This window comes from Oncorhynchus kisutch, linkage group LG23 (genome assembly GCF_002021735.2).
Source record: "Oncorhynchus kisutch isolate 150728-3 linkage group LG23, Okis_V2, whole genome shotgun sequence".
In the NCBI taxonomy this organism is placed as follows: Eukaryota; Metazoa; Chordata; class Actinopteri; order Salmoniformes; family Salmonidae; genus Oncorhynchus; species Oncorhynchus kisutch.
The window spans coordinates 17,783,290-17,798,052 of record NC_034196.2 but is presented as its reverse complement, the minus strand read 5'-3'; the positions used below and the strand labels follow the sequence as shown (position 1 = coordinate 17,798,052).

Below are 14,763 nucleotides of genomic sequence, written 5' to 3'. Positions count from 1 at the left end.
AAACATGTTTTTAAAGGCACGGAAATACAAAGTCTCTCTTTGTAGTCTAATAAACGTAAGGTGTACAGTATATACTGTATTTTAGTTTGAACCATGCAGGGTCTTCTGATAGGCAAGGCTTTAAAATTAGGTTCTGCTGAGGGCTAGATTACTCCATGGTGGATGGAGAGAGGGGTTATCGCTATTTTAGCTTGGCGAGGCAAATTTACAATGACTCGCTGATGCAGAAAGAGACAGCTACACACACAAATAAGGGCGATAGAAAGAACAGGGTGAGCGGGTGTGCTGTACAGACAGTGACAGGACTAGACTGGTGCTGCATGAAGGGTCCGTGTGTGTGGGGGATGGGCACACACATGGGCAATGGACCGTGTTATAAAGTGTGTGGGTGAGTGAGTTTACGTCCTGAGGGACGAGGGCCCACTTCAGCACGAGCATATGCTGGTTGTGTGTGTGGGGCTGCATACTGTACTTCAGTGTACAGTGCGAGTGGTTCCCAACGATGCAGAGAGAAATATTTTACAAATGATATAACACAAGGGAAAAAATACACAATGAGTAACGATAACTTGGTTATATACACGAGGTACCAGTACTGAGTCGATGTGCAGGGGTACGAGGAAATTGCGGTAGATATGTACCTACTGTAGATAGGAATAAAGTGACTAGGCAACAGGATAGATAATAAACAGAAACGGCAGCGTATGTGATGAGTCAAGAGTTAGTGGAAAAACAGTCAATGCAGACAGTCCAGGTAGCTATTTAGTTAACTATTTAACTATGTAGCACTAAATAGTTAAATAGTCCCTGCCATTGGTGATAAAAGGGCTGTTGATGACATCTGTGCATGTCATGTCAATACCAGAGTGACTAAGGGGTGCCAGGATGGACAGATGTTGGCACAGCCCTGTATAACTGTTCCCATAAAGTGACAGAGGGAGAATGTCAACGTCCCCAATGTCACAGTCAGACTGGAGGGAGAGGGGCCCTTTTAATTGGCACCATCAGCAGTTTGTTTTTATAATAAATGTTATTGGGGGAAGGGGTAAAGGAAAGTTCATTTTATGCTTAAGTGCCGATAAGAAATAAATGCACACGTTCTGTTCTTTCTAGATAATATCTGGTATTTCGGAATGAAATTGTTTGACTGCACCAAATGTCAGTTTATTCAGAAGACCTTCCTTACTTACACATTTTTTGAATAGTTGTTAGTCTTACATTTGAGTGTGAAATGCACTTTACCCATCATCCTTATCTAGGGAGATCCTCTTTCTCTCTTAGTCTCACCCTGGTCCCTTATTTTTTTCCCCATGACATCACATTAAATCACCCATAGCTAATAGTCACCCATAACAACCGGTCTGATTACTTCTCAGACGAGTTATATGCAGGAACAGCCTGTCCTGTCTTCACTGCAGTAGTGTTGTCCTGCCCCAGCCACGGTGTGGAACTGGGGTGGACAGTATAGATTATCAGAGGCGCTGCTGCCAGCCAGATGCCAACATTCCGGACAAAGAATGGGATTTGGTGTATTGGGGGAAACACAGCCGCAGCAGTATAGGGTTTTCTCTCACACAACTTCTCTCTCTAACTCCTCTGTCTTTTCTGTCCTCCGCTCTCCCATTCTTTCCCTGTCTCTCTCTTTCGTGTCACGTCTGTCATCTAATGGCCTTTTACACACACACACACACACACACACACACACACACACACACACACACACACACACACACACACACAACATGACTTAAACAGAGCAGAACACCTCAAAGCATATAGCCAGCTGTAGCATCCTTCCTATTAAGATTTACTTCAATTAATTCATTTCATTTTATCCGTGGGTGGTCTTTCCATTTCTAGGCTTCAGTGGCTGTGTGATAGAGTTATAGTGTGTTAGCAGCAGGAACATTGCACTGGAGAGGGTGGTGCCTGGCCTAGCCTGCCTGGCAGTGATGAAGCCGGCCAAGTTGTAAACCTAGGTTGATACATGGCAGTGCTTCTAAATGTCTGTTGGTGCCAGGTTACAATGCGTGCGCGTGTGCGTACTTATGTTTGTGCTTGACCTCTAGTACCAAGGAAACAGCAGACAACAGCAGAGCGCTCTTCCATCTCTCTGAGTTAATGCATGGGAAAGGCCTGCCCATGCAACTTTGATGGAGAGATACTGAATAATTGACAGTGTGTGTTGCTGACTCAAGGCAATAGGTCCACACTGCACAGGGGGAGTGGTCAACACACAGACGCCGCTCACCAAACGGACATGTTTGTAACTATGGAAATGTTGTAGCAAAGAGAACTTGGCCCTGTTCCTAAACAACTCCTAGCCCCCACCTTTGCAGATCTGAAAGAATAAGATGGGTATAAGCAAAATGATGGAGGTTCCAATTGAAGACCATTTCGATTACACCTTTCCAATTCCTGCAGTGTGTGGGAGCTCTGTTGTGTCTGGTGTTTGAGTAGTTCTAAAATGTATAGCTTGCTTCAATGTTTGCTGACTACTACTGTTATGTAGGCTACTCCGGTTCCTGCACAGTACTGGCTGACGGGGAGAGCCTGCACTACCTCTTTCTCCCTGGAGGGGGCCCTGTTGTCAATGAGATTTCAGTGGCCATTCCTGGCCTGACTTGGGCATGCTTGAGTAAGTGGGGGCTCAAGATGACAGCATTGGTACCTCACAGTTCAAACTCATCAACGTTTGATTGAACCTGTCACAGGTTCAGCTGTTACTTTACACTACACATCCTCCTCTCTACTAACTCACTGGCCTTAGCGGCTTACATCTGTAGTGGAAGATCTAGGATCTGTAGCGCTTCCCATTAGCTTTTTGATCACCTCTTATCTGTCAGGCCTGTTCAGTGTGCCTGTTTCTTCTTTTGTTTAGTGCTTAGGCCATTTCTTCAACACACACATTCCTTTTGTGTGTGTGCCTGTGCGTATTGATCGATGCGGGCTGCCCAAGGCCCTGTGGTGATGCGGTGCTCATACTGATGCAGCACTGAGACGGCCGTGAGTAGAGTTGCTGATGAGCGGAGTAATCATCCCCAGCTCTGCCACCTGCTCTGTGCCCCCTCATCCAGAACTACAAGAACCAACAGACAGACACCCACATTGAAAGAACCACTAAACACACACTTAACCCAAATATTATGCATCTATACACATATATACATACTCATCACCACTACCTACCTCATAGGAAACACACAGTCACTTTACCAAATACACACACCTCCACCAGAGAGAAGATCCACTATATCCCTAGTCAGGTTGATGTTCTCTGATGTGGAGTCCTAGCTTATTGGAGGTGAGTCCATCACATGAGATGAGAGCCATCAGCCCTGGTTCGTGTATGTGGGCCTCAGCCGAGAGAAACTGACACAAGCTAGGCGGCTTTATCAGGTCACTGCCTCCATCACATCTGATTCACTGCCGGCAGAGGCTAGCAATCTGAGTGCATCTTTGTCTCGCCATCCCCCACGGCACTCACTGCCCCAATCTCCCTCTCTTTTATCACCTCTCTCACAAACAGCTCCCTCTCTGTCCTCTATCTCCATCCCTATTCATCTTTAGTTCTCCCATGCCTCTCTCCCAATCGGTCACTGTCTGCCATGCTCTCTTTCCTTCTCTGCCCTCTCCCAATGTCTTTGCCTCCCTATCTCACCCTTGCTCGTTCTCTAACCCTCTGCCACCGTTTCTCTGAGAGGATGTAATTGATGGTCCTCACTCTCTACTAGGCCTTGCTCCTCTATTGTGATGCGGTTGAATATTTTGGCAGGATTCTCCCTGGGGCCATTTTCCAAATTAGCCCTGCTCACAATAACGAGTCCACCACAGCCAGACAGTCTGATAGGCGGCTTATTTTAGAGATGCATTCCCCTGCCAGTCGGTCCCTCAGACACAACACTGGGCCTGTATTGTGTCCATCCACGCCAGTATGGTTTTGGTTCAGGTTGTCTATAGTCTGTCCATGGCAGTGGTTGATGTTGAAGAATATTTAGTAAGGCAGTGCAGGCCTATTGTTCTATGGCTTTTGTCTTCTGTATTCTATCCACTACTGTAGGTATCGTACATGGCCTTGGCTTTTGTCTGGGATGAGACTATCCTTGGGTTATGCAGCGTGTTTGCAGATGGGGTAGTAAATTATAGGCTGATGCAAAGCGCTGATGCACACACTCAAACACCCCAATTAATCACTTGTGGCGTGAATAGCAATCACACCTCAGTTGTAAGTGTGTGCATGTCTCCTCATCACTGACTTGTATTCGTTAACTTTCGGAAAGCAATTCCTGATGAAATGGGGTGGAGGAGATGAGAAATTAGGCTGTATTTGAAATGTGATGTATGCTTTGAATCCAACTCGTTGCGCACGGTTCTTTTTATTTCCTCTTTCTCCCTCTCTCAGCTCCTCAGTCCCAGCCCCGGTCGGTCAGGTTGTTCAGCAGGTTTTGGCTACAGTGGCCAACACCAACCAGGCCAAACGAGTGAGTATCAGCAGCCCGTATGGCATCCTCCCAACTGTCAAATCCTGTGAACTACATCACACTCCCTTTAAGCCAGCTGTCTGGGTATTACTAGCTAGAGGCCTCATTTCTCCCTGCTCTAAGAAAGTCAAGGTAAAACGTCACCAACTTGCAGACTGAACCAACTGAATACACGTGCAAGAGATATTCACCTACAACCGGAGGCAAATGGAAGGTCAATAGAAAGTTATTGTTTATTTATAAATACCAAGGAGTTTCATCTGTGTGCTATCAGTGGCCGAATATCTCTCCTACACCCCATCTCTAAGAACTCAGCAACTCTGTGTAGTTCCTGGAGTTCCAGTGTAGTTGGCTGACTGCTGGGCTGCGTTGTTATGGGTTAGAGTGCACAGGGCTGTGAAATGCCCCAGGTTCCTCCCATGTCCCAGCAGTGGATCGATAGAAGTGGCAACTGGGTGGGAACTGAATCATGCAGGGGAACTCTTACACACATCACACCCCATTCCGAAGCAGGTTCAAGTTTACGGGAAGACCCAAGCACTCATGACGCATAGCCTACACACTGACACTCACAGAAAAAACACAGAAAATGTTAACACTAAAACACTGTTTTGTGATAAACAGTTTCCAAAGTCTGAGTACTGAGATGAACTAAATTACATTTTGCTTTGACTTATGATAAACATGGAAGTAGATTTTGGAGTTCTCTAAAATAACATGGCTTTTTCATTTTTGGGGGGTGTTTTTCGCCACCTTATTTTCACCCTCTTTGTTAGTAGTTATTTTTGAAGCCTTGGCAAAGAGAGACGTTTAAACTGTCCTTCTGTTGTTTTTCTTGTCAGAATTCTACTCAAGGCATACTGAAGGTGTCCGCTGAGAGTGTCTGCTCAGCTTCCCCCCAGGGTTTTGTGTTTGGTAAGTACACACTGTAAAGATGAGATGTTTTAGATGCTCATCAAAACATGCTGGAAAACACCTTCCACCTAGAGTTGATGTATTTTCCCCAGGGTTTTTATATACTAGAAATCTACAAAATATCTGAGTGAACCATTCATACATTACATCCATTTGATTACATTCTGTATGTTACATATTTGATAAGCTCTTAAGTAAGTATAAAATAAGTAAATATAAGTAAAAAATAAGTATAAAAAGGTGTACTGAACCTAATTATCATGCTTCATTTAATGCCATCTCTCCCCCAGGCGGACCCCCTAAAGCTGATGCCCTAGTCTCCCTGCCCCCCTCCAGCTCAGCCCCGTCACTGGGGGAGCAGAGCAGCAAAGCCTTCTCCTTCATCGCAGCGTGAGTCTCTGGGGTCAGGGGTCAAAGAGGGACACTTCATATCAGACCTTGATTAGAAAACAGGGAAGTTGAATAAAAGAAATAGACCAATGGCTGACTGTGTTTTCTCATACTATATGATGCTTTTGGACAGGTCTGCCGGGGGCTTCAGTTTCTCCTCTGCGCCCCAAGGAGCTCCACCAGGTACCTTTCTCGCTCATGCACAGCCATGTATGCCACACATCAGTTTTAGTAGACAGTAAAGTCAGTGTTATAGTGTGTTGAATGCCATATCAATGAAGTAATAATCTATTAAATCCATTACTCGAAAGAGTTGGGCGAAGTTTGTAAATCTGCTGTTCATTTCTCTCTTCCCAGTAAAGGATGTGAGTAAATTCTCCTTCAGCAGCGCTGGCGGCAGCACAGGCAAGATGATGTTTGGCTCCTCTACCGCGGAGGAACCCTTCTCCTTCACCCCCAAATCCACCTCCCCCGCCCTGGGGGCCAACGGCTTCCCCACCCCTCTTCCCAGCATGTCAGGCGAGCCTGTGAAGCCCACCTCCATCACCCCCACCCTCAGAGTGGAGCCCCAGGCCCCCAAGGTGGTAGGAGGAGAGACCCTGGGGAGTTTCTCAGGTCTACGTGTTGGCCAGGGGGACGAAGAGAAGCCCTCAGCAGCCGCATTTAGCTTTGGTCAGCCGGACAACGGAGCGGCGCTAGGGTTAGGCACGGGGGCAGCCCAGTTTAGTTTTGGGTTGGCCCTCCAGCAAGGGAAGCTAGCTGAGGCTGCATTTGGTGAGGCAGATTCTACCCTGACAGACTTATCCAAGGCTGCATTTAAGCCTCCCGAACCAGCCGCCCTGTCTGTCACTAAACCTGTGTTCTCCACATCAGCAGCCACCTCCTTCAGCAGCCTCCTAGCGGCACCCCTCTCTTCCCCCTCAACCACCCTGGAGAAGGAGCACCACAAAACCCCCACCACCCCGGCAGACTCCACTCCACCCCTAGAGCCTTCTTCCTCACAGCCCAGCCCCTCCGTCAGCCCCCCTATTGCTGAGCCTGAGGTTACTACCTCCCCAGAGTCATCAGTCACCCCCACCCCTACCATCCCTGAAAAAGCCCCAACGCCCCCAGCTCCCCCCGCCACCTCTACCACCTCTTTCCCCCCTGCTTCCATCACCCCACCAGCCCAGGCAGCCCCAAGCACCACCCCAGAGCCTGTCCATGAGTCCACGCCTGCCCCTGAGGCCTCACCACCCGCAATCACCCCCACCCCAGAGGCCCCACCACTAGCCTACCCGGCCCCCAGCTCGGACAAACCTGGCTCCATCTTCACCCAGCCACCGGCCGTCATCGCAGTTAGCACAACTGTAGCCGTCACCAGTCTCACCCCGGTCATCAACACTGCAGCCCCCGCCTCCACCACCCCTACCAACTCCAACTCTGTATTTGGGCAGCCCGCTCCAGCCTCAGCGGCTGCCGGAGGCTTTGGTTCCACCGGCTTCGGTGCTCCCCTTGCTACAGGCGCAGCAGCTGGCTTCGGGAAACCCGTATTCGGACAGACAGTAGGCGGGTTTGGCCAGCCTGCTGCTAATGTAGCCGGTGGCTTCGGTTTTGGCCAGTCTGCATTTGGGGCCAACCCCGGATTTGGACAGCCTGCAGTGGCCTCCCCTGCTGCAGTTGCCAGTACCGCTGCTAGTGGAGGTGGTTTGTTTGGAGCCCTCAGTGTCAGCAATGCAAGTGGCTTTTCCTTTGGCTCTCCCAGCGCCAGTACTGCCAGCAGTACGGGCACAGGCCTGTTTGGGCAGCCGAGCGCCACCCCGGCCTTCGGGCAGCAGAGTGCTGGGTTTGGACAAGGCTCTGCGTTTGGAAGCAACACCACCACTACATCCTCCACTGGTTTCAGCTTTGGACAGACTGCAGGTGAGTGTGTTTGTGTGTGTGAAAAGGCACTAATACTGGTTCCATCCTAGAATTCATCACCAATGTATTGTATTTTCTAAGTGGCAGACAGCTCAGGTCAGCATCTTATTGGAATTTGGTCCGTCCCTTGGACATCAACACGAAACTGTATGAGGTTGTTTTAAGCCAGTCTAGTATTTACACAGATGGCATCTCAAGCTGCCATTCTATCTCTTCTAGACTGGATTTACAATCTGTTTAGGGATCAGACAATACTTTCAATGCTTCAGGATTGGATTATCAGATTCTAGTTGATTTTGACAAATACTCTCCAAATTCCGTATTTAGGACTACTATAGTTTTAGCCATACTATGTTCACCTATACAAACATAGCAAAGGTAGGGAAATAGGCAATGGGGCATCCTTGACGGTCATAGCTGCGGCCAAAGTGTTTAAATGGATGTTTTCCGTCTGGGACTGAACAGCATCATTAGGTGTTTATCACGGCCATTAGGATAATGCAGCTAGGAGAGGAGCCCTCTACTCCCTGATACAGCCTCATCCAGTCCATCCATCTGCGCCTGTTAGGATCTGCTGGTACTGGCAGGCCATACTGCTCCGTATGTTCATGGGTCATAGGTACAGACACACATGATAACAGGTACAAGACACACACATGATAACATATATGCAATGTACACACATGTACACACATGTACACATGGATTTTGTGTTGTGGATATGTGGTAGTATAGTAGTGGCACACAATGTGTTGAGAAATGTAATGGTGTTTTATTGTATATTACTGCCTCAATTTTGCTGTATCCCAGGAAGAGGGGATCCAATATAAATACAAATAGGGACTCTGTAAACTACTATGTTGGAGGAAGTTGGCACTAAACACAGGTCTAGGGTCTGTTTTGTGTTTCACCTGGTACCGATGTGGTTAGGGTTGGAATGGTGGTTAGCTGATTCCCGATCTGTACATATAGGGGCAAGTTTGTTCGACCTTGACACTGTAACCCCCAGTATGATAAGGTGCACACTTTAGGCTACATGCAAATTACACTACCACCAGTGATTTTCGATGTACACCTTCCATGGCACATGGTTTATGAACTGATGCGCAAAACAAAGCCGGATTCATAACTTCAAATTGTTCTATTTAAATTACAATACAAAATTCTTGCAACCAATATAATGTTAGATAAATGGGGGATACAATATTCCCAGCTCTGCAGATTTTGCTGTGAGGAGGCAGAGTCATTAGATCATTTATTTTGGTACTGTCCATATGTAGCTCGTTTGTGGTCACAGGTCCAGGAATGGCTGAAGAATTGCAACGTTTGCCTAGAACTAATGCTGCAGATGGCAATACTGGGTGATTTGAAAAGCCATAGTCAATCAATCAATAATAAAATAATAATTTGAGCAACAATGTTTATTTTTAATTTACAATCTGTAGAAGCTATGAGAATAGAAAGGTTCAGTACTTTTGTGAAGCATCACAGCACAGTTGAAAAATATATGGCAAATAGAAATCCAAAATGGATGGTGTTGAGAGATAGATGGGGTTGAATGGGGATGAATGGTGAGAGTAATAACAAAATAACCAATGTAAAACATACGGGGTCTGTAAAATGTATATAGGTTCAGACATTTTGTAAAATAGCACGGTTACAAATAGAAATCAAACTGGATCAGAAATAGAGGAAGGCCAGGACTAAAAACAAAGAAAATATAACTATTGTAAAGTAGATTGTCTGTAAAATGTGTAATAAGATGTATAAACTGAAGGTAGAAGCCTAAGTGTTATTATTTATTAGTTTACTCCAATTGGGGGAAGGGTGTTACGGTTTGCGGGGAATAATAAATGTATATAAAAAATAAAAAATCTATATAGGTGTGTGTGTACATGGATATACAGTGGGGCAAAAAAAGTATGTAGTCAGCCACCAATTGTGCAAGTTCTCCCACTTAAAAAGATGAGAGAGGCCTGTCATTTTCATCATAGGTACACTTCAACTATGACAGACAAAATGAGAAAAAAAATCCAGAAAATCACATTGTAGGATTTTTTAATGAATTTATTTGCAAATTATGGTGGAAAATAAGTATTTGGTCACCTACAAACAAGCACGATTTCTGGCTCTCACAGACCTGTAACTTCTTCTTTAAGAGGCTCCTCTGTCCTCCACTCGTTACCTGTATTAATGGCACCTGTTTGAACTTGTTATCAGTATAAAAGACACCTGTCCACAACCTCAAACAGTCACACTCCAAACTCCACTATGGCCAAGACCAAAGAGCTGTCAAAGGACACCAGAAACTAAATTGTAGACCTGCACCAGGCTGGGAAGACTTCATCTTCAATAGGTAAGCAGCTTGAAAAAATCCCAGAACCACACGGGGGGACCTAGTGAATGACCTGCAGAGAGCTGGGACCAAAGTAACAAAGCCTACCATCAGTAACACACTCCGCCGCCAGGGACTCAACCTGCAGTGCCAGACGTGTCCCCCTGCTTAAGCCAGTACATGTCCAGGCCTGTCTGAAGTTTGCTAGAGAGCATTTGGATGATCCAGAAGAAGATTGGGAGAATGACATATGGTCAGATGAAGCAAAATATAACTTTTCGTGTTTGGAGGACAAAGAATGCTGAGTTGCATCCAAAGAACACCATACCTACTGTGAAGCATGGGGATGGAAACATCATGCTTTGGGGCAGTTTTTCTGCAAAGGGACCAGGACGACTGATCCGTCTGAAGGAAAGAATGAATGGGGCCATGTATCGTGAGATTTTGAATGAAAAACTCCTTCCATCAGCAAGGGCATTGAAGATGAAACGTGGCTGGGTCTTTCAGCATGACAATGATCCCAAACACACCGCCCGGGCAACAAAGGAGTGGCTTCGTAAGAAGCATTTCAAGGTCCTGGAGTGGCCTAGCCACTCTCCAGATCTCAACCCCATAGAAAATCTTTGGAGGGAGTTGAAAGTCCGTGTTGCCCACAACAGCCCCAAAACATCACTGCTCTAGAGGAGATCTGCATGGAGGAATGGGCCAAAATACCAGCAACAGTGTGTGACAACCTTGTGAAGACTTACAGAAAACGTTTGACCTCTGTCATTGCCAACAAAGGGTATATAACAAAGTATTGAGAAACTTTTGTTATAGACCAAATACTTATTTTCCACCATAATTTGCAAATAAATTCATAAAAAATCCTACAATGTGATTTTCTGGATTTCTTTTCTCATTTTGTCTGTCATAGTTGAAGTGTACTTATGATGAAAATTACAGGCCTCATCTTTTTAAGTGGGAGAACTTGCACAATTGGTGTCTGACTAAATACTTTTTTGCCCCACTGTATATACACAGCTCAAAAAAATAAGGGGAACACTAAAATAACACATCCTAGATCTGAATGAATGAAATATTCTTATTAAATACTTTTTTCTTTACATAGTTGAATGTGCTGACAACAAAATCACACAATTATCAATGGAAATCAAATTTATCAACACATGGAGGTCTGGATTTGGAGTCACACTCAAAATTAAAGTGGAAAACCACACTACAGGCTGATCCAACTTTGATGTAATGTCCTTAAAACAAGTCAAAATGAGGCTCAGTAGTGTGTGTGGCCTACACGTGCCTGTATGACGTCTGGGCATGCTCCTGATGAGGTGGCGGATGGTCTCCTGAGGGATCTCCTCCCAGACCTGGACTAAAGCATCCGCCAACTCCTGGACAGTCTGTGGTGCAACGTGGCGTTGGTGGATGGAGCGAGACATGATGTCCCAGATGTGCTCAATTGGATTCAGGTCTGGGGAACTGGCGGGCCAGTCCATAGCATCAATGCCTTCCTCTTGCAGGAACTGCTGACACACTCCAGCCACATGAGGTCTAGCATTGTCTTGCATTAGGAGGAACCCAGGGCCAACCGCACCAGCATATGGTCTCACAAGGAGTCTGAGGATCTCATCTCGGTACCTAATGGCAGTCAGGCTACCTCTGGCGAGCACATGGAGGGCTGTGCGGCCCCCCAAAGAAATGCCACCCCCACCATGACTGACCCACCGCCAAACCGGTCATGCTGGAGGATGTTGCAGGCAGCAGAACGTTCTCCACGGCGTCTCCAGACTGTCACGTCTGTCACATGTGCTCAGTGTGAACCTGCTTTCATCTGTGAAGAGCACAGGGTGCCAGTGGCGAATTTGCCAATCTTGGTGTTCTCTGGCAAATGCCAAACGTCCTGCACGGTGTTGGGCTGTAAGCACAGCCCCCACCTGTGGACGTCGGGCCCTCATACCACCCTCATGGAGTCTGTTTCTGACCGTTTGAGCAGACACATGCACATTTGTGGCCTGCTGGAGGTCATTTTGCAAGGCTCTGGCAGTGCACCTCCTGCTCCTCCTTGCACAAAGTGGAGGTAGTTGTCCTGCTGCTGGGTTGTTGCCCTCTTACGGCCTCCTCCATGTCTGCTGATGTACTGGCCTGTCTCCTGGTAGCGCCTCCATGCTCTGGACACTACACTGACAGACACAGCAAACCTTCTTGCCACAGCTTGCATTAATGTTCCATCCTGGATGAGCTATACTACCTGAGCCACTTGTGTGGGTTGTAGACTCCATCTCATGCTACCACTAGAGTGAAAGCACCGCCAGCATTCAAAAGTGACTAAAACATCAGCCAGGAATCATAGGAACTGAGAAGTGGTCTGTGGTTATCACCTGCAGAACCACTCCTTTATTGGGGGTGTCTTGCTAATTGCCTATAATTTCCAACTTTTGTCCAACAGCATGTGAAATTTATTGTCAATCAGTGTTGCTTCCTAAGTGGACAGTTTGATTTCACAGAAGTGTGATTGACTTGGAGTTACATTGTGTTGTTTAAGTGTTCCCTTTATTTTTTTGAGCAGTGTATTTACAAAAAACAAAACAAAATGGGGTATTGGAAATGATGCAGACAATTACATTGATGGAAGCAACAATCTTTCTGCAATATTAAGCTGATCCACCCCTTAAAATAAAAAAATTACACTACCACTAACCAAGTGCCATAATGATGATGAAATAAACCAAGCCCATGTAATGTGTTTTGAAGAGATTATATACTGAACCTTTTTAATTAAGCAGAAGTGGGCTGTCAAAGTGTGTGTTTGACTGCTAGGGAAAGTAACCCAGGTCAGAGGTTAGTGTGTCCCAGACAGCCCAGCAGCTGGCTGGCCTCTCTTGGGTTACTGGAGTCAGTCAGATGGAGGGGGTGGGAGTGATGGGATATGTAGGGTGGCTTTGGGTTGGAGACTGTTGGGTGGGTAAAAGGAGAGGGTGTGAATGTTGTCGGCAGTGTAGGCTAAGGCGTGGCAGTGGGTGAGAAAGTTGGGGTGTTGGGCTGAGAGAGTTTCCCCATTCCCAGGGATTCTCTGAATTCTCCCGCGTGCCAACAGGATGGGTTGGCCGCAGGGAGAGACAGCTGATCTCTATGTGGTACAACTCCGCAGTTACAGGACCAAGTTCACTGTGTCTGTCCTAGGGTTAAGTGTTCCCAACCAGATAGATACACTGAGGTAAAACAGAATGAACCTGTCTGGCCATAGGCCTACATAGCAAATAGTAGAGAGAGGCTTACATTCCATGATGTGATTACTTTTTCCTTTTATCTATACAAAGCTCTTAACATTTAATCCCCCATAATTGTTCCGGCTAACTGGACATAATCAGATCTACCCAGAGGAAGTTGTGCCTGACGCATGCATTATGTTGATATTGTTTGGAGGAAGCAGGGTCACACGGTCTGAAAGTCATGAGGTGAAGAGAAAATATGTTCCTATTTATCTGTAAAGGAGGAGGTTGTGATGGGGGTTAATTGAACTAAGGTGTGTGTGCTCACTGGTTCACATGCCTTTGTCAGTTTTTACTGTTTAAGCAAGGCAATCGATGCAGTGAGGAGAGCAGCCCTGGGTCAGACGGTCATTTGTCTGCACTGCAGAGCCTATAGAATGTTCAACATGAATTACATTACCCTGCATCACAGCAGACCTGGTCCCTGTCACACTTAACAGAGCTTGATTGAGTAAGACCTAGCCGAAGACCAGACTGTGGAATCTGTCATGAAACCGAGGAGTGGGCTTAACCACCTGAACTTGTCCAATAAGAATGCTCCATTTTGAGGAAATCAGAGATACTTTGCAGTGTATCCCAAGGGGTGATTTTTATGAATTCATTATGTGGAGAGACGCTGAGTGATATCTAAGGGAGTGTTAATAGCCAGGGTCATAGTCTGTCTGTTTCTGAATGTCTTTGTGTGGGCCTGACGTGACAGCAGGCTGTGTTCGATCTACAATAGCCAACTAGCCACGCCAGTACAGCAACATGTCACACTGTAAATGTCCCTAGAATTCCTATTGAGTCTGGATGCGTGTTCTTCATTCCCATGTATTATGTCTGTCCCCTTCATGGCTGGTGAGTTATGACACTCAGCATATTGTCAGTGTAGATACGGTATGTGAACTTGCCAACGGACTGTTCCGTTTTTATTTTGGAGCACGTTTTCAAACTGTGCCTATGAACGCTCATTCATAAACTGTTAATGCCCCATTGACAATGAGTGTTACTTTTTAGAAAATGTGTATACAGAGTCCGAAGCATTTATTTTACGCCTCTGCCTGTTTAAAAAAATAAATAAACACACATGGTCTAATTCGAGCCACAGACAATGTTGTGGGTGGGTGTCTTGAATTAGTTTTGTAATTTCAGAGATGGGTGAGTTCCATTGCCAAGTTCCTGGGCCCAGACTAAAGGCAGTCACAGCATTCATTTGAAGGGCAGTCCCCATACGCTGAAAAGACAACATTTTCCGATGGATTATTATGGGGGAATTGACTCTGGGCATGAGGGATTTATGGACAGTCGTACAGCCAGCTTTCTAAAAGATGCCAATTTTAAACAGGGAATGAGCAGAGGCCCAGGGATATGGGGAGTTGGGAGATATCCTGGGATCCGCTGGGTAGTGTGGCTGGCTTTCTCACACACAGCACACGCTTTGCCGCACACACAAAAGTTCCATCCATCTAGAGTTTGTCAGAAGGCTGAT

At 46.2% G+C, this 14,763-nt stretch overlaps 1 protein-coding gene across 2 annotated transcripts in view; it reads left to right on the top strand.

The window, feature by feature from the left end:
• nup214 (nucleoporin 214) overlaps positions 1-14,763 on the top strand; it is a 68,769-nt gene that overhangs the window by 24,837 nt on the left and 29,169 nt on the right. For both annotated transcript variants that reach the window (XM_020457347.2, XM_020457348.2), the window contains exons 25-29: positions 4,403-4,481; positions 5,324-5,396; positions 5,687-5,786; positions 5,920-5,969; positions 6,144-7,688. In XM_020457347.2, the coding sequence (XP_020312936.1) occupies positions 4,403-4,481; positions 5,324-5,396; positions 5,687-5,786; positions 5,920-5,969; positions 6,144-7,688 (1,847 nt within the window). The remainder of the gene's footprint in view (positions 1-4,402; positions 4,482-5,323; positions 5,397-5,686; positions 5,787-5,919; positions 5,970-6,143; positions 7,689-14,763) is intronic.